Genomic DNA, 24,245 nt, shown 5'->3' on the forward strand with positions numbered 1-24,245 from the left:
CCAATGATCCCCCCTTGCCACAGTTATAACCCTTCTACGATCCAAAACTTTTTCAAAATTGAAGCCAACAAAACAAATGAATACAATTAATAGGAAAATGATACAATAATGATGGATTTAAGAATAAAGAATACAAAATTTTTTAAGTTTGAAATATAAAAATGAAAAATATAAAAATTTTAAAAATTCAACATTATGTTTTTCATCATAGCAAGATTTGTTGTCTTTTATGTAGTGTGACACTTGCTTCCATTCATTTGCTCATAAGATTTTCTCTGTATCATGACTTAAGACCTCTGTCAGGGACAGGCATATCTCAGAAATATTACAGGTTCATTTATAGACCACTGCAAAAAAGCAAATATTAGAATAAAACAAGTCACAATTTTTTTGGCTTCCCAGTGCATGTAAAATTTTGTTTACACTATACTGTAGTCTATTAAGTATGCAAGAGCATTGTCTAAAACTACAATGTATGTTACTTAATTACATTAATTAAATACTTTCTTGCTAAAAAATGCTAACCATCATCTGAGTCTTCCGTCAGAATCATCTTGCTGGTGGACAGTCTTTCCTTGTTGTTGATGGCTTCTGACTGACCAAGGTTGTGGATGCTGAAAGGTAAGGTAGCTGTGGCAATTTCTTAACATAAAACAACAGTGAAGTTTTGCCATATCAATTGACTCTTCCTTTCATGAAAGATTTCTAACATGCAATGCTGTTTGATAGCACTGTACCTAACTTCTTTCAAAATTGGTGTCATTCCTCTCAGACACTGCTGCTTTATCTGTCTGATAGCAGTTTACCTATCTTTCCTTAGCTAACTTCTTCAAAATTGGTATCAATCTCTCAACACTGCTGCTGCTTTATCTACTACATTTTTTGTAATAATCTAAATCCTTTGTTGTCAGTTCTACAATGGTCTCAGCATCTTCATCAGGAGTAGATTCCATCTTAAGAAACCATTTTCTTTGCTCATCCATAACAAGCAACTTCTTACCCATTCGAGTTTTATCTTGAGATTGCAGCAACACAGTCACATCTTCAGGCTCCACTTCCAATTCTAGTTCTCTTGAAATATTTCCACATCTGCAGTTACTTCTTCCACTGAAGTCCTGAACCCCTTAAAGTCACCCATGAGAGATGGCTTCAGCTTCTTCCAAATTCCTGTTAATGTAGATATTTTGACCTCCTCCCCACAAGTCATAAAAACGTTCTTGATGGCATATAGAATGGTGAATCCTTTCCACAAAGTTTTCAATTTACTTTGCCCAGATTCATTCAAGGAATCACTATCTATGGCAGCTTTAGCCTTACAAAATGTATTTCTTAAATAGTAACACTAGAAAGTCAAAATTATTCCTTGATCCTTGGGCTGCAGAATGAACGTTGTGTTAGCATGCATGAAAACAACATTTCATTGTACATTTCTATCAGAGATCTTGGGTGACCAGGTGCATTGTCAATGAAGAGTAATACTTTGAAAGAAATCATTTTTTCTGACCAGTATGTCTCAACAACGGGTTTAAAATATTCAGTAAACAATGTTGTAAACAGATGGGCTATCATCCAGGCTTTGTTGCTCCATTTACAGAGCACAGGCCAAGGAGACTTAGTGTAATTCTTAAGGACCTGAGGATCTTCAAGAATGGTAAATCAGCACTGGCTTCAAATTGAAATCATCAGGAAAGTGGCTGTGGCTCAAGCAATTGGGCTCCCATTTACCATATAGAGGACCTGGGTTCAATCACTGGGACTTCCTGGTGAAAAAAAGAAAAAAGGTGTGCCTGACCTGCACAGCATGGAGAGGCGCAGGCCCCTGCACAGCAAAGTGACATACCAAAAAGACAATGATGTGACTAGATAGAAAAAAAAAATTAAAATCATCAGCTGTGTTAGCCCTAACAAGAGAGTCAGCCTGTTCTTTGATGCTTTAATGCCACGCACTAACTTCTCCACTCTAGCTATGAAAGTCCAGATGATATCTTCTTCCAGTAGAAAGCTGTTTCATCCACATTGAAAATCTGTTGTTTGGTGTGGCCACCTTCATCAATTATCTTAGCTTAATCTTCTTAGATAACTTGATGCAGCTTCTATATCAATACTTACTGCTTGACCTTGCCGTTTGATGTTATGAAAACAGCTTCTTTCATTAAACCTCATGAACCAACCTCTGCTAACCTCACACATTTCTTCTGCAGCTTCCTTACCCCTTTCTTTGTCTTCACAGAATTGAAAATTAGGCTTTGGCAATAGGGAATGTTGTGGTTAGTCTGATCTATCCAGACCACTAAAACTTTCTGCATATCAGAAATGAGACTGTTTTGCTTTCTTATCATTAATGTGTTCACTGGAGTAGCACTTTCAATTTCCTTAAAGAACTTTTCCTTTATAGGCACAACTTGGCTAACTGTTTGGCCCAAGAGGCCCAGCTTTTGGCCTAGCTTGGCTTTTGACATGCCTCACGAAGCTAATCATTTCTAGCTTTTGATTTAAAGTGAGACAATGTGTGACACTTCCTTGAACATTTATAGGCCACCGTAGGGTTATTAATTGACCTAATTTCAAGACTGTTGTATTCCAAGGAACAGACAGGTCCAAGGAGAGGGAGAGATAATGGGGAACGGCCAGTCCAGAGAACAATCAGAACATTTTGCTGTCTTACATTGGAGCAATTTGTGGCATCCCAAAACAATTACAGTAGTAACAACAGGGAAGTGGATGTGGCTCAACTGATAGCACAACTGCCTACCATATAGGAGGTCCAGGGTTCAATACCCAGGGCCTCCTGGCCCATGTGGTGAGCTGGCCCATGCGCAGTGCTGCCACATGCAAGGAGTGCCGTGCCATGCAAGGGTGCCCCCTGTGTAGGGGTATCCACTCGCAAGGAGTGCACCCTGCAAGGAGAGTCACCCTGCATGAAAAACACAGCCCACCCAGGAGTGGCGCTGCACACACAGAGAGCTGAGGCAGCAAGATGATGCAACAAAATGAGACACAGAGGCAGCAGACTTGGCCCAGTGGTTAGGGCGTTCATCTACCAAATGGGAGGTCCACGGTTCAAACCCTGGGCCTCCTTGACCCGTGTGGAGCTGGCCCATGCGTAGTGCTGATGTGCACAAGGAATGCCGTGCCGCGGAGGGGTGTCCCCCGCGTAGGTGAGCCCCCCGCGCAAGGAGTGCACCCCGTAAGGAGAGCTACCCAGCACGAAAGAAAGCGCAGCCTGCCCAGGAATGGTGCTGCCCACATGGAGAGCTGACACAAGATGATGCAACAGAAAGAAACACAGGTTCCCGTGCCGTGTCCAGAAGCGGACAAAGAAGATGATGCAGTAGACACAGAGCATAGACAATAGGGGTGGGTGGGGAAAAGGGGAAAGAAATAATTAAATAAACCTTAAAAAAAAAAAAGAGAGACACAGATTCCCAGTGCCACCTGACAGAAGAACACAGAGCAAATGGACACAGAAAGCAGACAATGGGGGGGGGGGGGGGGGAGGAGGAAAGAGGGGAAGGGAAGGGGGGAAGGGGGGAAGGGGACAGAAATAAATAAATCTTTATATAAAAAAAAAGTAACATCAATTGGCTTCCCTCCTGTCCAGAGTACCTTTATCAGAAACTAATTATCAAGGGAGTGGGTGTAGCTCAGTGGCTGAGTGCCTGCTTCCCATACATGAGGTCCCGGGTTCAATCCCCTGTACCTCCTTTTAAAACAAACAAAACAAAACCAAAAAATTGACCAAATATCCAGGTATCAGCGTGGCCCTATTATTCCACTGTTTTGTCTTTCCATATGCCAATATCACCAACATCACAGAATCTTGATTATGAAGTTTATGATAAATCTTTAAAATCTGGTAGTGATGTCTTCCTACTTTGTTCTTCTTCAAAACTCCTCTGGACTATTCTAATATGCGTTTCTTCCATATGGAATTAAGAACCAATTTGGAGTTTTTACCAAAAAATTAGCTGAGATTTTGACTGGAACTGTCTTGAATCTACAGATGAATCCAGTTAAAATGGTATTTTAATAATATTAAGTTTCCCAATCTACAAAGATGCTACAGCTCTCCATTTATTTAGGTCTTTTAAAATTTCTATCAGTAATGTTTTGTCGTTCAGTGTACAGAGCTTACATAATTTGGTTAAATTTATAGATAAATATTACATGTTTTTTCTACTGTAATTGGTGTTTTTTCGTGGCAATTATATAGAATTTCAATTATTTATTGAATATTGTCCTTGTATCCCACAATCTTGCTAAATTCACCTACTAGTTCCAGTAACTTAAGATTTGCTACATATATAACCCTGTATCTGAAAAATTTTACTCCTTCCTTTCCAGTTGGATGCATTTTACTTTTCTTGACTTACTGTACTGATTAGGATGTCCAGTACATTCAGAGTGAATAACCTGCTTTGCTGCTGATCATAGGTGGAAAGCATTCAGCATCTCACCATCAAGTATGAAGTTAGCTATAGTATTTTTTTACAGGCACCCTTTATCAGGGTGAGAAAATCCCCTTCTACTCAGTTTGCTAAGAGTATTTATCATGAATGGGTACTGAGCTTTGTCAAACAAATATGAACATGTACCACTGATTTCCTCCTACCTTACATAAAAGATATAACCAAAACTGAGGCTATTAGATTTAAGAAATGATCTACCACATCAAAACTAAGACAATTCTAGCTTTTGGTTCCAATTAGACCAACCCCTTTCTGGGCCAACTGCATTAAATGATCCCAGAATATTCACTGCTCTCTTAGGAACTGTGTCCTAGGATCCCATTTAATCTTCTTTTGTCAACTTTCTCATTTTGTTAGGGATTTATTCAAGAACTTACGGAAGGCAAATTTTCAAAGACCTGAAAATTCTGGGAATGTCTTTAATTTGCTCTCAGCCTTGAGTTTCATTTAGAGCCAGTACTGAAGTTTGGATTTAGGAACTTAAGAACTTTGAATGCACGGCTCACTGGCTTTCTAACATCTACTACTGCTGCTGACCTGATGGCAGAAGATTTCTATTCTTTTTAGGAGACCTTTAGAAGCTTTTAGGGTTTTCTTTTTATTCTTGGATTTTTGAAATTATGAAAAAAAAAGTTTATATTAAATGTCTATCTTCAGGCAAGCGGACTTGGCCCAATGGATAGGGCCTCCATGATCCGTGTGGAGCTGGCCCATGCACAGTGCTGATAACGCACGAGGAGTGCCCTGCCACGCAGGAGTGTCCCCCATGTAGGGGAGCCCCACACACAAGGAGTGCGCCCCATAAGGAGAGCCACCCAGCGAGAAAGAAAGTGCAGCCTGCCCAAGAATGGTGCTACACATGGAGAGCTGACACAACAAGATGACACAACCAAAAGAAACACAGATTCCCAGTGCCGCTGATAAGTATAGAAGCTGTCACAGAAGAACAGCGAATGGACAGAGAGCAGACAACTGGGGGTGGGGGAAAGGGGAGAGAAATAAATAAAATAAAAAATAATAAAAATCTTTAAAAAAAAGTCTATCTTCAATTCATCTATCCTTCTTCACAATAGAAGGCTCTTTTAATTGGAGACTCAATTTTAACTAAACCAACTTCTGAAATTTCTTCTAGACAGGCACTGTTACTCTATGTATTTGTTCCCCCATGTCCTTATTTTCTTGAACATTTTTCCGTATCCTTTAGGTTTTGCACTATCAGTTGTGAAAGAGATCCAAGGATTTATACTTCTGCTAAATGATTAGTATTGTGGGTTAAATTTTATCCCCTAAAAAGATATGCTGAAGTCCTAACCTCCCATAAATGTGACCTTACTTGGAAATATGGTTTTTGCAGATATAATTAGTTACGATAAAGTCATTCTGGATTAAGGAGGCCCTAAATGCAATCACTGATGTCCTTATAAACTAAGAGAGATGCAGAAACACAAAGGGCACACAAACACAGAGAAAATGGCCACGAGAAGACAAAGACAGAAACTGGAGTGCTAAAGCTACAAACAAAAGAATGCCAAGAATGGCTGGCTACCACCACAGGGTAGTAAAAGACAAGGAAGGATTCTTCCCTAGAGCCTTCTGAGGGCGCACAACACTATTGCCACTTTGATTTCAGACTTCTAGCCTTCAGAACTATGAGAATAAATATGATTCTATTGCTTTAATTAACCTCGTTTGTGGTAATTTGTGGCAACAGCCCTAGAAACCAAGAGTTAGCTAGGCTTTTTCACTAGCTTAAAGTAACTGACTTCTACATACCAGCTACAAATTTATTTAAATTTGTGCCAGATAATCAAATCACTACATGTCACGGACCTCAGCAATGAAACTACAAATTTGTAAAGTGCTGCCACAATACCAAAATTTAGCAAAAAAATATATGGATAAAGAAAACAGTACTTCACTTATCTTAAGAGTACACCTATCTAAAGACTTTTTAAAAATTCAGGGTTTAAAAAAAAAAAAAAAAGTACAGCAATGGCAAAAATGTTAACAACCCAGAGCCTACGTATTCAATTTCATGCACTATACTTTAGGAAACCATTCATCCCTCTCTTTGGCACGCAACTCAAACACTCTAATGAAAGTAGGCAGAGTATAAATAATTTTCAATAGCCTAGAGGAAATAAATTAGAATTCAGAATCACTAGGTTACCAAGGAAATGGTAAATCATGCCAGACAGATTCTTTAAGAAGCATGAATTAGTGATAACATTTATTAAAATTTTACTCTAGGGAAGCGGATTTGGCTCAATGGATAGAGTGTTCGCGTGCAGAGCTGATGCATGCAAGGAGTGCCATGCCATGCGGAGATGACCCCCGCATACGGGAGCCCCACGCACAAGGAGCACACCCCGTAAGGAGAGCTGCCCAGCGTGAAAAAAGCACAGCCCACCCAGGAGTGGCGCACACACATGGAGAGCTGAAGCGGCAAAATGACGCAACAAAGAGAGACAGATTCCTGGTGCCGATGACAAGAATGCAAGCGGACACAGAAGAACACGCAGCAAATGGATACAGAGAGCAGACAACTGGGGGGAGGGAGAGAAATATAAAAGAAAATCTTTAAAAAAAAAAAAAGATTTTACTCTAAAGCAACAAACATACAAGTCAATTTCAAAGTTACTGAGAGGAATTCTCTCTTATGATAAATAGTATTTTGGGAATAAAATGTTTCAAAAAAGTATCTGCTCACATTCAAAGTGAATTTTCACTGACATTACCAGGGATTCCTCCAAACATTTCAGGGATGATGAATAAAGGAATCATTTAAAAAGGGGAGTAAATTAAGCCAAGCCATTTAAGAAAGGAAACATAAAGGAATGCTGAAATGAAGAAGGAAATTAAATTATCTAACGTTGATTTTCACTGAAAATGTTTTCTTTATTTTGGAAACAAAGAAGAACCCTAGTCTTAGTAAAGAATATGAACATGTAAGCCTTGGTGAAACAATCTGATTCAAGGCAGAGGTTAAGAGATCAATTAATCAACAAAGTAATGTCCTTAATACTTTCAAGTCACTGCTAAATAATCAAACCAAAAACAGCTTGAATTCAATATTGGAGCAGTGCCCTAATGGCTAGCATGATCTTCAACAAATAGCTACATAAGATTATTATGAATTGTTCATTATGCAAAAGGAAACATTTCTTCAGTCTGCCAAGTTCTACTTGGGTCACCTAACAAAACAAAGTGGAAAACTCTTTCAGAAGAAAGACTTAATCTTTTACCTACATTCAGTCTACAAAACAGGTCCTGTATTAAATTTTATCAAAATAATTCAAAATTATTGGTTTTATCGAGAAACACTAAAAATTAGTTGAATCTGATTTTCCATTCATACTTTGAGTTGTGCCCCCAATGTAAGCCTCTGCTTAAACTACCTAAAGAAGTATCCTGCACGGAGTCATTTCTGCAAGTTATCATGCCAAGTTACAACTAAGTTCTTGACTCTGAGTAAATCACCCCAATGATGTATGTTTCCTGGTCCAGACAGGCAAGCTAACAGAAAAGAAACAGTCACAATAGCCTACTATAACTTTCCCTTGATAAAAATCCAACAATGAATCGAGTGACCAAAAAACCAAAGACTGTATCTTGGGCAATCAGTTTTGCCTAAAATCATGTGTGTAGACAAATATAACATTAATCTTATAAACTGTAAGAGAGAGTAATAATGTTGTGATTAAGACTATGACTCTGGAACATGACTGCAGGAAGTCATATCCTCACTCTGCTACTTACCTGCTATGTTATTTATGGTCTCTCTGTCTCTGTTTTTTCATCTGTCCAATGGGAAAAATAATCCTACCTCTCTCATGAGAATCTTGTAAGGATTAAAAGGGTTAACGTATATAAAGTATTTAGAATAGTGTTTGGCACAAGGAAAATGTCATAACTATTTGCTGGTATTATTAATGAAAAATATGGGGTGACTGATAACTACTGGTTTTCCCAAATGAAGTCTTTAAAAATTCACCAACTGTCTATAATGTCCATTTCTGAGCTCGAACTACTTAGTCAACAGATACTTACTAAACATGTACTTTAAGTAAGGCATCGTACTCTGTGCTTCTACTACCAATGCTCCATTCTTTAATTGATGAAAATTAGCTTAAAGAGCCATATTCTTACTAAAGCTTGCTGTTGTCAGATGCCAGACTTAACTGTGATTAGATATTTGTCCTTGATACTTTTTCCATTTTTTTTTTAAGTTTTATAAGGAAACTTTCAAATGTATACAAAGGTTGAAAGAATAGTAAAAGGAATTCTAAATACCCATCATCTAGGTTCAACCAGTAAGACATGGGAAATCTTATTTTATCTAATAACCCCAATTATTTTAAGGCAAATCCCAGGCCCAGTATTTCACTAAAACTATTTTAATATATATTATCTATCTCTAAAATACAAAGACTTTTTAGAAACCTGCAACATCGTTATGCCTACAAAATTAATAATTCCTTAATATTACTCTTCAGTCATTTCAAATTTCCTCAACTGTCACAAATCATTTTATGGGTTGTTTTATTTTTAATCCACTGGATTCCTTAACCAAAGGTAATGTTTCCTCCTTGCAGTCTTTGTAGTTCTCCTAACAGCTTACTTAAACTGTAATAATTTATGCATTTCTTTTTCCCAGTAGCTAAACTGCACTCTGTGGGTGCTTACTCATCTGTTTGTTACAGGACCCAAGACAGCACCTTACAGCATATATTAACATTTTTTTAAAAAACAGCTCAATTTAAATACCAGAAAGACAAAAAACAGTAACTACTTCAAGAGCTGAAAAAATAACAGAAGAAAATTATAGCAGGCCTCTCAGAGAACAAGAATTTCTCTGGGTCCTGAAGGGGAAGAAAGGAATGACAAGAATAGACTGGAATAGGGAAATATGATTAGTGAACTATCTGAAGGAATGGTTTTAACAGGTGGCTGGCAGTTTACAGATAACACTAAGCCCTTCCAATAATAAAGTTTTGTAAAAGAGCAAAAGAAAATTTACTACTGCGTACAGGCAGGCTAAAAAGTGATTTTAATGTGAACAAGTTCATTCTGGTGAAATTCATCCAAATCACGTGTAAAATATGATAAACATACATTATATTCTAATGAACCAAGCAGGAAACACAGGGGAGAAAAAAACTAAATAATGGATAATAAAAGAATTCAGATAGATTCATAGCTACTTGAACAATCACTGACAAAAAGTATAGGTCTTTAGTGACAAGGCTCTGTCTTAATAGTTTAATCAAAGGATAGATAAAGTCTTAAGAAAGAAAACTTTCTATAAGTTCTGAGGACAAAACTGAAAGAAGCATCTTCAATAGTGTATGAAATCTATTTCAAATACTTCCCCACACATAAAGAAAAATTGGTTTCTGCCATCGTGATGTACAGAAGGGAACATCCATCTACCTCCTGCCCTAGCACACTTTTTTTTTTTTTCAACCAGATAAATGGTTCTCAGTCCCAGATTTAAAGGGAAAGCAGAAGATAAGAACCTGGGATGTACTGTTCCCTTGGCAGCTTTGCCCTTGACTGAGAAACATTATCTTCCTTGGTACTACATCCTAATCAGAATTGTTCCAGCAACAACCAACTGCAACTCTACCAGCAGCCTGACATCTATAGCTCATTAGAAACTTCATCACCTCTTTCTTGCCCACTAACAACTGGACGAGTAATTGTATCGTGTGCTCAAAAAAACGTAAGTGGCAAGGCTCAATTTTTTTAAACAAAATTCTTTCATTCCAGAGAAAACTATGCAAGTGACTTATTGACTCTGCCAGAGACAAGAATTATAGATGTACCTAACACCAGAACAGTTTGTGAATTCTGTTTTGTCTGTATTTCAGACATAGGTTTGCTCTGTCCCCACGACAGAAGTTAAAGAGTTTTCAAATCCAGAAGGCTACAACAGTGTATCTGACAAACTTTTTCTGTATAAGGCCAGATAAATATTTTTGGTCTCTGCTCTAGCTACTCATCTCTGACAATGTAGTGCAAAAGTAGCCACAGATAATATGTAAATGAATTGGCATGATTGTGTTCCAATAAAATTTTATTAACAAAAACCATCTGTGGGCAGTAGTTTACTGAGCTCTGGTTTATAAAGTCATAATTGGACCCTTGCTTTTGGTCAACTGTGAAAATATTCTGGAAGTAACTTACATTTTATCTTCATTTTTAAAACAGAACAAACATCCTAATTATATAAGAAATCTAGGGAAGCCCGAAAGGAAATGACAAAATTCAAAGAGTGGCTGGGATGTGAGCATTATGCATGCTGGTCATAGAATACCAACATATTTTTTAAAGTTTAAAAATTAGTAGTTACAGAATTAAGTAAGTAATTTCAGTTTATTATAACTGCTAGAAAGAAAATAAACAGGTACTACCCAGGATAGGTAGCAGGGGAAGAAAGGTATGGAGTGATAGAAGACATCTCCAAGGAGGTGGCATTTATATTGAGAGTTGAAAATAAACCAAGTGAGTCAAATGAGGAGCTGATAGAGGAGCATTCATCCAGAGCTCATAAGCCAGCAAAGGTGATGATGGGATGAAAGCAATGTGTTTGGAGGAAAGAAAGGAAACTGCTGAAACACAATGAGCACTGGGGAAATGGCTTTAAGAACACAAAAGGGAAATGACACTCATTTCAAGGTGTTTAGAATCTCTAAGCAGAGCAGAACTATGTTCATCAAACAGGGGTAGGCAGACAAGGCTGATTCTGCTGGTAAGTATAGTCTGAGAGTTCAAGGACCTCAAGGTATCTTAAATGTACCAAAGGTCCCCTTTACAATTCTGGTATCTTTCTTTCCTATTATTCATCGACCACCATTTCACATAATTTTTTCAAAGGCATTCACAGAGGTTCTCTGGACCTCGGACAATACCTTGAATCAATAATTTCTAAACTTGTCATTTTCAATCTTTAGGCTCTTCAGTAAACAGAAATAACCTGCCCATTCACACTCTGATATTTCTCATTCTCCCCATAAATATCTTTTATAATAGCCATTTGATCCTCCAAAGTTTTGCCTTCAATAAACATTTTATTTTATGCAATCACAGGTAGTAAGTTGTTTACCACCATGTGCCAGAATTTATCAATGTTCCATTTCCTAATGATAATGGGATCATCACTACCTTCAAATCCAACCAGTTAAGATAACCAATCCAGATTTCCGTTTACCCAGAGAGTATACTTCCTACAAACACTTCTGATACCAATTACTGTATTATTTAGAATGCAACTGCAAACAAAAATCAATTTTAGATGCTTGAAGCAGAAGGGGACTGCTTTTCAGCATTAGAAATCATTAAAAGGTTGAAAAAATAGACTCTCGGTCAAGTTTTAGGAATAACTCACAAAGTCACACTGCAGAAATATGCCACCAAAGAAAAGAATGCCTGTCCTACAGTCAGAAGCTGCATACTGAAATTGAAATCTTCTGGCTCAAGAACATTGCAGGGAAAAATCCAAATCACAACCAGAATCCTACCAGCAGAAACAATAAAAACAGGAAAAGACACTACAATTCACTTTCACCTACAAAACCTCACAGGAGTATATCTGTGAAAAAGGAATCTGAGAAATGTACTTTCTAGTTTTATAGTTTTCGTATACCAGAAAGAAGTCTGAATGATGTTGGCCACCCCTGAAAAATATAAAATGGCTGACCTCTTCGTTCATCTGCTTGCTGATTTTTGTTTTTTGTTCTTTTAAGGAGGCACCAGAGACCAAACCCAGGAACTCCCACGTGGGAAGCAGGTGCCCAACGCACTTGACCTACATCCGCTCCCCACTGCCTTTTATTTTTAAGTACTAAATTTTGAAAAAATAAAGGAAGAATAAATATGTTACTCTATATAATAATCAAAGTGATTTTTTTAAAAACTTAATTCCTAACTTCAAAAACTAACTGGAATAAAACTACGTTAGTATAGGAAAGTATGGAGTTACAATCCTGTATTTTTTAAAGGTATGTTAAAATAAACACATTTTCAATAAAATAGTCCATAAATGGGATACCATCAGATGCTGCAGGGAGTCAAGACCATTGGCTCTAATCTAAAATTGTCTTTTATTTTTTTCTTATGGCAATATAAATACAAGTAAATTAACCATAAATCTAAATTAACAGCCAGTCTTTCAAATATTAAACTTCTATTACATACATAAATTAAAATATAAGAATTTTTTCAAACATTCTTAAAAAATACAACATTCTAAACATTAGAAAATTGTTTTAGACAAGAGACTTTCATTTTGGAAGTTTGCCATTTATTTAGATGAAGACAGATAAGCAATCATTACCATTACCTCCCCAGGATTTAAAAAACATGTAATTCCACTTGTTCAAAAAGCAAACAAAATGAAAAAACAGATTTAATGGGTATTGTGTTTCTTCCTGGACACATGGAACATGAGACTTTCCATCCCCTTGCAGTTTGGTGGGCTGTGTGACTAATTCTGGTCTTTAAAATATGAGATTAAATAGTATGTCACTTTTCAGCCAAGGATCCTTCCATTTCCCTCTTCCCCACCAGTAGTCTTTGGAAGCATACATTGAGATGGTGGTATTACAAGATCCCCCAAACACCAAGTAAAGGAGAGCTTCTAGGAACCAACTTGATCTTTGTGCTTTTAAGTCAGCCTGGAAATACATACAATATAGTGCAGACACTAAGACTATTAATAGAAAAGTTCTTAAAAATAAAAAAAAATTTCCTTCTCTGGTAACTTAAAAAGACAATCCCTCAAATTCAAAACCTATTTAAATAAAGCTTAACTTTCCTATTTAGATATATGAAATGTATACATATGTGTGTATGTGTATGTGAATAAGAGAAACTCTTGATACCAAGAATATTTGACTTACAGTGTGAGCACATTTCCAACGGATAACTTGCCTCATTTCCCTGAGGAAAAAAAATAAAAATAATTAGTAACAAAACTGGCACGCATTTAAAACATTAAAGATCACAAAACATAGAGAAGTTTGCCACAAACTAAAGGTCTAGATCTATGAATTACATATTTTTAAAAATTGATTAAAACAAAGAAGTTATGCATTATGGTAAAAAGAGCTTACAAATCAAAGAGGCCTGAGCTATGGCTCTGCCACTTATGACTGGGCAATCTAGGCAAATGTTATCCAAACATTCGATTAAAAATTATTTTAAATATTTTAAAATACCCTAACAGTGTAATTTACAAAATTTTAACACCCTGCAAACTGTCACTGCTCTAACTGATCTTACTGGGCAAACTCATTTTGGAATAGAATTCAGTAGAGTTCATTTAACTGAAGAGTTTTCTGAGACTGTAAAGTGAGTTAAGAAAAACAATTTAAAAACCCATTACCATTTATACCTGCATGAAACAAAATTTTCTATGTGCTGTGCAATTAAAATAAGAAAAATATAAATGGAAAGATGAGTCCAATAAGACAATCAGCCAACCTGAATCCCATTTCAAATTTCTATTCCTGAAAAGTCTTATCTCAAATAGGTTCCATATTAATATAATTAATCTGAACTTTTAACTTAAAAATAAAGTATTTGTTTTCTACATTAGGATTCCATGTGAAATTTATTTAAGGAAAAAGATATTCTAAAGAAAAGTCTGAAAAACCACAGACCTGGTCCAATTTTAACTTCTCTGAGGACTGGCCCTGGAAGTTCAAAAATCTGGTGGAAGATCATTCCATATGATAGGTAATAGAACCAGGAGTAGTTCTAAATCTAAATCAGCAAAAACTCCAAGTATAGCAGACTCACATGAAAGTAAACCCAGGAAGATCTTGAAAGGGGTCTATAAAATTTATAGTTAAAAAAAATTTTTTTTAAGTCATCAAATTTTGGAATACCAAGAATCCTATATTATATTTATCTAATCTTGGCCCTGCCTAGAATTAAACAGCAAAAAGCGTGCAATAGGATTAATATCTGAATATACTTAAATATCCTAAGAACTATTGGAAATAGTCTGAAAGAACACTTTAGCTTGGCTGGATGGTTTTTAAACTCCTAAAAGTATCTTTACTCCTATATAAACTTAAGGTCTAAAAAAAGTTCTATCAGTAAATTAGTATCCTTGATTCTTGTTATTTTGCCAAAATGTAGTTCTTTCCTTGCAAGTTATAGCAGAAGAATGTAGTTTTCCAGAGCTGGTTAATTTGATTTTACGTCACTTTAAATATCAAATATATATTCACGTGAGGATATAAGAAACAAACATTAATAAAAAGTTTGACTCCATTTGACTTTATTAATGATCAGAGTTGAATTTCTGCTTATTTTACACTCCACTTAACTAATGTTAAGATTCTTATGATTCCCATCTTTTACTGCCTCAGATATTCTTGCATGCCTCAATTTTGAAAATATCTGTTTTTTAAAGGTCTTATTCATCTCTACCTTAAAGTTTATCGCAAGGTTTTCAAAGAGTATACTGCTATTTTATGAAACTTCAGGCTGAACCATGAATTTTTAAAAGGGAAAAAGAGAATAAGATTGTAAATGTTTTTTAATTGGGAACAAAAGTTTTGTGGTTGTTTTTAGGCAGGATTTTGAAACCAGGTCCCTGCTACTCCAGCCCACTGACCTTACAGTGTTATCAATTCTTTTTTTTTTTTTTTTTAAAGATTTATTTATTTATTTAATTTCCCCCCCCTCCCCTGGTTGTCTGTTCTTGGTGTCTATTTGCTGCGTCTTGTTTCTTTGATCTGCTTCTGTTGTCGTCAGCGGCACGGGAAGTGTGGGCAGCGCCATTCCTGGGCAGGCTGCTCTTTCTTTTCACGCTGGGCGGCTTTCCTCACGGGCGCACTCCTTGCGCGTGGGGCTCCCCCACGCGGGGGACACCCTTGCGTGGCACGGCACTTCTTGCGCGCATCAGCACTGCGCATGGCCAGCTCCACACGGGTCAAGGAGGTCCGGGGTTTGAACCGCGGACCTCCCATATGGTAGATGGACGCCCTAACCACTGGGCCAAAGTCCGTTTCCCCAGTTATCAATTCTTTATACCCTGTTTTTATCACTCCTTGCCAACCAGTGTCCATAAGGTTCAAGGACGAGTCAGGCAAGGGGGCTTTTCCACTAACATTAACACCCTATATCTGCCCTAAAGTTAGGATGCATACATCCAAAAGTTCTATCAACCTCAACCTGTCAAACTAACCACATCACATCCCTGATAAGATTCTTCAACAGCTCTCCACTGTCTTCAGAATAAATATCAAAATTCCTTAGAAGCCAAGGCAAAGCCCTTTAAGAGAACTTCCATCTTGGTTGTCAAACATACCCCACATCCCCAAGCAGCACCATCATCTCTACTCAGTATCCCCCAAAACTATAAACCACTTGGAGCAGTTCCCCTAATCCATCACGCACAGTAATGCCTCCAAGAATATGTATGCTTTGCTGCCTGCTTCTATGGCACCTTTCTTGGGCCCATTCCTGCCTCTACTGGATCTTACTCTAACAGCATGAGTGAGAGAAATAACCAGGAGCCAGTTCATGTTTGGCCTTAAACGTAATGACATAATTTGATTCATATTGTGAAAGGATCATTCTGGCTGCTTTGTGGGAAAGAACAGCTAGTTAGAAGGCTATTGCAATAATCCAGGTATGAGATGGTATTAACTTAGACTAACATAACAGCAGTAGAGATCATAAAATGTTATGATCCTGAATTATTTTGAAGGTAGAACTAATAGAATTTGTTCATGGACTGTATATGGGGTTAAGAGAAAGCATTAAGGATGACTCTAAGATTTGCTGGAAAAGCTTCCCTTATGTCCCTCATCTGCGTTAGATGCCTTTAAGATGTACTGTTTATTAGATTCTACGCTTAATTCTTACCATATATTTTGTATATGTCTACTCTAATAAAAATGACAAAAATTTGCACTGCACTTACTATATTTCAGAAACTGTTCTAACTGCTGGATATATATTAATTTCTTCCTCACAAAAACCTTATGAAGTCAGTTTCTACTATTATGCTCATTTTATAGATGAGGAAACAGAAGCAGGGAGTATTGAGAAATGTGTTTAATCCCACAGAGCTATTAAGAAGCAGAGCCACACGCCAAATATAAGATACAATAACTGCATCTACTGTTGTCCCTAAGATATACGAAGCATTCAAAACTATTTTCTTTTAAAATATTTTTTGAGTAGAAATCTATGAACAACTGATCTCTGACAAGGCCACCAAGCCTACTCAAATGGGACAGAAGAGTCTCTTCAACAAATGGTTCCAGGAGAACTAGATAACCATATCCAAAAGAATGAAAGAGGATCTCTATACAAAAACTAAGAATTTAAGATGGCTCAAGGACCAAAATAACAGGATCATAAAACTCCTAGAAGATGACATAGGGAAACAAGTACAAGATCTTGTGGTAGGAAATGGTTTCATAAACTTTTTTTTTGAGGTACAGGGTCAGGGATTGAACCTGGGACCTCATATGCGGGAAGTCAACACTCAACCACTGAGCCACACTGGCTCCCCTGAGTTGGTTTTTTCATCTGTTTTGGTTTTTATTTTTAGGAGGCACCAGAACTAACGTGGAACTTCACATGTGAGAAGCAGACACTCAAACACTTGAGCCACATCCACTTCCCAGTTTTATAAACTTTACACCCAAAGCATGAGCAATGAAAGAAAAAAATAGATAAATGGGACCTCCTCAAAGTTAAAAACTTTTGTGCTTCAAAGGAAGTTTGTCAAGAAAGTGACTCGATGGGCAAAAATTACTTTGACCCAGCAATCCCACTACTGCATATATACCCAGAAGAACTGAAAGCAGGGATGCAAACAGATATAGGTACATCAATGTTCACAGCAGAATTATTCATAATTGCCAAAAGATGGAAGTAACACAAGTGTCCATCAACAGAAGAATGAATAAATGAAATGTGGTATATACATACTATGAAATACTATTCAGCTGCAAGAAGGAATGAAGTACTGACAAATGTGACAACATGGATGAACCCTGAGGGCCTTATGTTGAGTGAAGTAAGCCAGTCACTAAAGGACAAATATTGTACAATCTCACTGATAAGAACTAAGAATACGGAGCAGACCTACAGAGGTAATACATTATCAGGAGACAGAAGGGGAGTGGAGATTGATGAGCTGATACTTGATCTAGACAGAGTGTATAATAAAGTTGATGGTAACTGTTTGGCAATACACAGAGGTGATGGTGCAGTGATAATGAGTGTAATTGATGGTGATGTAGTCTGAGTGTGAATGGGGCAGGGAGGGGAAGGTTTGGGCCATACATGATGCTAGAAGGAAAGCCAGAGAATAAAACAGATGACAGTGTAACTCAGAGAACTCTGGGTGGCTGAGGACTGTGGTAAAGAACACAATTTTAAGAATGTTCTTTCAGGATCAATAGGTACATGACTAGTACTCGGTGTCAATACTGAGAAGATATATGGAGGAAAATGCACCTAAAGCATACTTCTACAGGACAGAAATGTATCTGTGCTGTCATAGTTATGTTTTCTCAATAGATAAAACAAGACAAAACAAAACAAAAATGGCCAATATGCCAAGCCCTCAATCTTAATGCCTATACTTAGGAACTTTATTCCAGTAAAAATGAAACTTAGCCTAATTGTAATTAATGTCTAAGAGTAAGAGTTACCACCTGAAAACCATCTTGTTACTCAAATGTGTCCTCTCTCTAAGACAAACTCAGCAAATAAACTCACTACTTTCCCACTGACGTAGGACATGACTTCTGGGGATGAGCCTCCCTGGCATCAAGGGATTATTACCAAGCGCCAATGAGCAATGCATGTGGAAATAGACCTTGAACAAAAGGGGAGAGAATTAAATAAATAAATAGTTTTTATGGTTAAGAGATTTCAAAGTGAAATGGGAGGTCATTCCAGAGGTTATGCAGTAAACAAAACCTCAAACAAAAGTGTTCCTCGGGAGCAGACATGGCTCAAGCAGTTAAGCGCCTGCTTTCCACATGTAAGGTCTCGGGTTTTGGTCCCCAGTGCCCCCTAAAAAGAACAAAAACAAGACAATGAGTAAACAAAAGAAAAAGCCAACTCAGGGGAGCCGATGTGGCTCAGTCGTTGAGCACTAGCATACCACATAAGAGGTCCCAGTACCTAAAAAAAATACCAACACACCTTAGGCAGGCCCTATTTTGGGAATATATGATAATCTATTCGCCCAATATAACAAAGAGTCATTTATAAATTCTCATGATTTTCTACCCCTCATGATTCTTCTACCCCTTTTATTTGAAACTATAATTATCACTATACCTATTAAATATATGTCTCCGAGACTTAAATCTTTGGACTGTTCATACGCCAGTTAAATCCTGAATCCTGGCAGAGCTATCACCAATACATACTCTCCAGTTCTTCAGACTTGCCCAGGCAACTGACAAAAGGATGATAATGGTCATGTCCCATTTGAAAAACAAGAAGCATCTACAAAGGCAAGCAAAACAGTTCCTTCCATCTGCCCCATAATACTAAGATCCCTCTTAATCTGAAGCAATCAGAGTGGACATCATCTCAAACTCCTCAAGACTGAGGAATGAACAAATATAAGGGATGGAAGGTAACTATGGACCAATGTAGATTTACTGATATTGTAGTTACTACCATGTGTTAAGAGAAGAACTTATAACATTGACTAAAAAGATACTGGTTACCAGAGGTGGAACACAGGGCCATTTTTAGGATTCTGGAACTGTTCTGTATGATACTGCAATGATGGATATATGACATTATATGCTCATCAAAGCCTACAATACTGTACAGTACAGAGTAAAAACCATAAGCTATAGACCTCGATTAGTAGCAATGCTTCAATTTGGTTCATTGATTTTAACAGATGTACCTCACTAATTTAAGATGTTAATAATAGGGGAAAATGTGTATTTGGGTGGGTAGGTTATATGGGAATCCCCTATAACTTCTGATGTAACTTTTTATCATCTAAAACTTCTCTAAAAATAAAGTTTATGAATTTTTTTACAAAGTACATGATTTATAACATTATGAAACTAGTCACTTCTGGAGAAGGGATGTCAAGGAAGATTTTTACTTTTTACTCTATATTCTGTATTGTTTGAACTTCTGCAGCAAGAATATCTTCATGATTTGTTTTCCATTGGGGAAAAAAAAGTGGAATCAAAGCAAAACATGGAAGAATTAAAAATGATTTGTCAATAGAATCAATACAGTTTTTCCTCACATTCAGTCTTCATTTTGATTTGCCATTGGTAAAAGAAGGAGTTTTGGAGCTTCCCTGATACCCAAAATCAGACAACGGTATTACAAAAAGGAAAACTATAGGCCAATATCCCTTGAGGAATATTCTGAGAAATATTATGGGGTGACAGAAATATTCTACCATGTTGACTGTGGTGGTGCTTACAAAACTATATACTTTTATCAAGTCCTGAACCATATGCTTAAAATTGGTGAATTTTTTTTCTATATAAATTATGCCTCAGTAAAGCTGATTTTTAAAATTTAGTAATAGTCTCATCCCAAGTACAAAGGAATCGTTTCATGACACACAGATTCAAGTCTCCAGCTAAGAAAGATCCAATCTCATCACTTCCTTTAAAATAATATAGTTTTATATAACTGTCCTACCATAATTAGTTCAAAAACTAGGTGGATTTTTCTAAGTTACAAAAGCATTTCAAGGTAGAAAATTACATATTTTTTCTATTAATTTTGCAGTAACATTAGAAACTATTTACAGTTACAGTAATCATCACCCTTATAATTCTTCTATCTCTTACTTAATCCCCTTTTCAGATTTTAAGCCCCACAAAGACGGTAACTATCTTATCTTTTTGTATCCCTTGCCACATTTATCATTGTCCTAAATTATTCTAAGAAAGAATTTTAAAGTGCTCTTAAAAATCCAGACACTTGAAGGACTAGATATAGTGGCATTTCAAGCATCAATGTATTAAAGAACACAGATTAACGGTACATTAGAAGACTCAATAAATTCTTTTTTTTTCCCAATAAATTCTTAAAAGCCCAGTTATTCAAGTACATTTTCACTCTTTTTTTAAGAAAAGATTTTTTATTTATTTCTCTCCCCTTCCCCATTCCCCTCCCCAGTTGTCTGCTCTCTGTGTCCATTCGCTTTGTGTTCTGTGTAAGCTTGTATTCTTGTCAGCAGCACCCAGAATCTGTGTCTTTTTTAATTGTGTCATCTTGCTGCGTCAGCTCTCCATGTGTGCAGCGTCATTCTTGGGCAGGCTGCACTTTTTTTGCACAGGGCAGTTCTCCTTAGGGGGGCACAGTCTTTGCGTGTGGGGCTCCCCTATGTAGAGGACACCCCTGCATGGCATGGAACTCCTTGGGCGCATCAGCACTGCGCATGGGCCAGGTCATCACATGGGTCAGGAGGCCCTGGGTCTGAACCTTGGACCTCCCACATGGTAGGCAGACACCCTATCCATTGGGCCAAATCTGCTTCCCTTCACGCTTCTTGATGTTCATTTTTCATAATGTGTTTCAAACATTTGGATCTACATACATTTTAAGTTAGGAATCAGTACTGTAATACTGAATTATTGTTTGTGGTACAAAGAGCCTTAAACCAAACACCTCTTAATGGAAACTACCAGATGAAAATATTTTCTTATTCCTACTGTCTTAATTATCACAGTAAACTTTGAAAGCACTGCTAAATAATATGGACATGAAGAAAAAGTTAACGTAGGAATTTATCTAAATTTCTTTACCTTGTTAAAGGACAAATTTTGCCAACTTTCTCTTAATGTAGTTACTATAATCACTTTTTCCCATAGGATAAAATCACCAATCATCTTAGAAGTGTTCTAAATCAGATATTCTTTATTCTTAAAAAATATAAAACAGAATGTGAAACTATGGATGGATGAATCTGGGGGAAAGGGAGTGAAAAGATAAAGGACATAGGCGAGGAAGGACAGTAGATTTCCAGAGACAAGTTGGTAACTAGCTCTGGGTCCATAAACACCTCTGCAGACACTGATTTCTTTGTGGAAGAAAACAGAAAGTTAGGTTAATGACTTCAAGGGGTCCTTCTGGCTGTATTAACATTTTTGCTATTACTGAAGCTGCTGGACATAATTTTAAAAATAGACACTAAGGAGAGAGGAGGAGAGAATAAGGGAACGAGGGAACAAAAGCTGTATGTCAAGAAACTCTTTAAAGCATCCTGTATACCCAAGAGACAAAAAGCTTCCCAAATGGAGTATGCTTAGCTTTTTCTTATTCTTTTGTAGGCCAATAAAACAGTCAATGTAAGAGGGAAAAATAATAAATGTCAGAAGTAAAAGTGGTTAGCACTATAAATCTAGTATGACGTTGGTTTTAACACAAATGTGGCACCAGAGATTTTGTGGATACTCCACACAGAAATTAATTATAATACTTATCTCCTATTAAGCTAGTATAGACACAATCTATCCAATCCTATTTTTCTCTACTAAATACTAACCACAATGCTCTACTTCTACTCAACTGCCCTCCAAATCATGCTGACACCATTCTCCATGGATCATTACTTGTGCTCTTCCTTTACTATCAGACCCGCTCATTTAACAATTAATTACTGAATGTCTGTTATATGCCAAGACTGGGATAGGAGGAGAGAACAAGAAAAGAAAAAAAGAAAAAAGAAAAAATCACCATCAAACACCCCTTCTTTCATTCCTTTTTAACTGTGAAATATTAAATATACTTTTGAATCAGCAAAAATAACAAAATATGTGAAACTATTTTCAGACACCAGAAAAAGTCAGCACAGAACTATGATACCTGGAAGAAGAGAAACAAGGTGAACCTACCAGTATCCTATATTTCTACTTGAAGGCACTTTCTCCACTGCAGCACAGGAAATAAGGAAGCACCAAAACATTAACAACTTGGCAAAGTCAAGATGATAAAGAACTGGAGTTCGTAGAAAGCCAAATGGTTGAACTCAGTGGGAACAGATTATCTACCAGAGAAGAGCTCTAGCAATCTGCATAGGGGATCCCTCAGTTTAGCTTAATGCTAAGTGCTCCATGCACAAGGTGAAATTCCAGGGGCCAGGGAACTTGAGGTTGAACAATTCCATAGCTCACATATGACTGGGAGACATTCAAGTTCCAACCAGTCAGAGTAAAAAGATTTCATTTAATACCTGATGCCTTCAGTAGAGAACCCAGAAGGGTCAGAAGGCCCTAGAGTAAAGGCTCCTCTAGATTAGCACCTACAAAGCTTCAAAACAAGTCTTACCAAGTAACAAGCTAGTGATAGAAAAAGTCTAAAATCAAGATATAAAGAAAGCTTGCTTTTCTCCCCAAAGACTAGTGTCCTGTTGCTGGCTGCTGGCAGTCCTTAGAATTCCTTGAAATATATTTCTGCCTGTCACATGGCAATACCCTCTCCTTTCTGGCCTCTGTGACTTCCAAGTTTTCTTTATAAGGCTTCCAGTAATCTGGATTAAGGCCCACCCTTAGGCTTCAGTTGGCCATACTTTAACTAAAACTATTATCTTCAAGAGGTCCTATTCACAGGAATGCAGATTACAATGAATATGTGTTCACTGAGATTCATAATTCACCCTATCACAGTATATACCTCCTAGATCCCAAAAAGACATGTTCTTCCCACATGCAAAATATAGTCACCCATTTCATTACCCCAAAAGCTTTAAGTTATTTCAGTAACAACTCTAGAACGAAGTCTCATAGAATCAATTATGGGTATGGTCCGTCCCGGGGGGAAATTCCTCACTTTCAGAGACCTGCGCCACAGAAAACAAGTTATCTAATTTCAAAATACAAGGACAGGAAGGGCACATGATAGACATTCCCATTCCAGAAGGAAGAAACTGGAAAAACAAAAAAAACCCAGGGGTCACAAGTCCCAGACAAGTTAGAAACCCATCAGGGCAAACTCTATTAGATTTCAAGCTTTGAGAGTCATCTGCTGATTGATCCTATGTCCTCCAGCTCTGCTGGAGTGCAGCCCCACCCTTTCCAAATACTGGAGCAGCAGCCATGCTCAACCTAAATGCGGGGCCTAGGCAATAGGAATTCAAGTAATTCCAAAGCAGCCTTGTTCAAGTGGAAAACTGGGACACAGACCCCACCCTCTCCAAGCATTGGTGTGGCAGCTAAACTCTCCCCAAACATGTGGCAGGAGCTCCACCCCCTATACATACCCCGGCAGAGGGTCTGACACCTCCAAACACAGTAGACCCACCCATTCCACACACATGGGGGGGCTCTCTTTGGCCTGAGAAGAGCTCCTGGATCCAGACCTCTGTTTCTATGGTTCTGCTCTTAAAGACATTCTTCTCTCAATTCATCCCTTTTCTGTCCCTTTCATTTCAGGATGGCAGGGCTTCTGCTCATAGAAAATTCTAAAAGTCCCTGTCAGTTTACTCTGCAGTTCAATGAGACCCAAACCATGAGACAAAAAGATTTTCTGCAGATCCTTCCTAGGTTAACTGCATTACCAATCCTGACTTCTGTTGAAATGGCTGACTAGATCCATGATCAGCTATACCCTCCCCTTTTGCAATGGGTTGTTTAATTACATCCTCACAAAGAACCGGGTTCTCTGGGAATTCACCTCGCAGGAGCTTAGGAAGGGCCCTGATAGAGCTGCTTCTGGCCCTACTCTCAGAGCACACTACCTGGTTAGGTTGAAAACTGTCAAAATCATCAATAGCTGTTTTCACTGTACTTAAAA

The 24,245-nt window shown here is 37.5% G+C and overlaps 1 protein-coding gene across 1 annotated transcript in view; it reads right to left on the bottom strand.

Moving 5' to 3' along the window:
* LOC131273981 (calcineurin subunit B type 1) overlaps nt 1–24,245 on the bottom strand; it is a 159,654-nt gene that overhangs the window by 26,767 nt on the left and 108,642 nt on the right. Inside the window, exon 3 of the mRNA XM_071208879.1 lies at nt 13,373–13,412. Coding sequence (XP_071064980.1) covers nt 13,373–13,412 — 40 coding nt within the window. The remainder of the gene's footprint in view (nt 1–13,372; nt 13,413–24,245) is intronic.

The sequence above is a fragment of the Dasypus novemcinctus genome, chromosome 17, assembly GCF_030445035.2.
Source record: "Dasypus novemcinctus isolate mDasNov1 chromosome 17, mDasNov1.1.hap2, whole genome shotgun sequence".
Classification (NCBI taxonomy): Eukaryota; Metazoa; Chordata; class Mammalia; order Cingulata; family Dasypodidae; genus Dasypus; species Dasypus novemcinctus.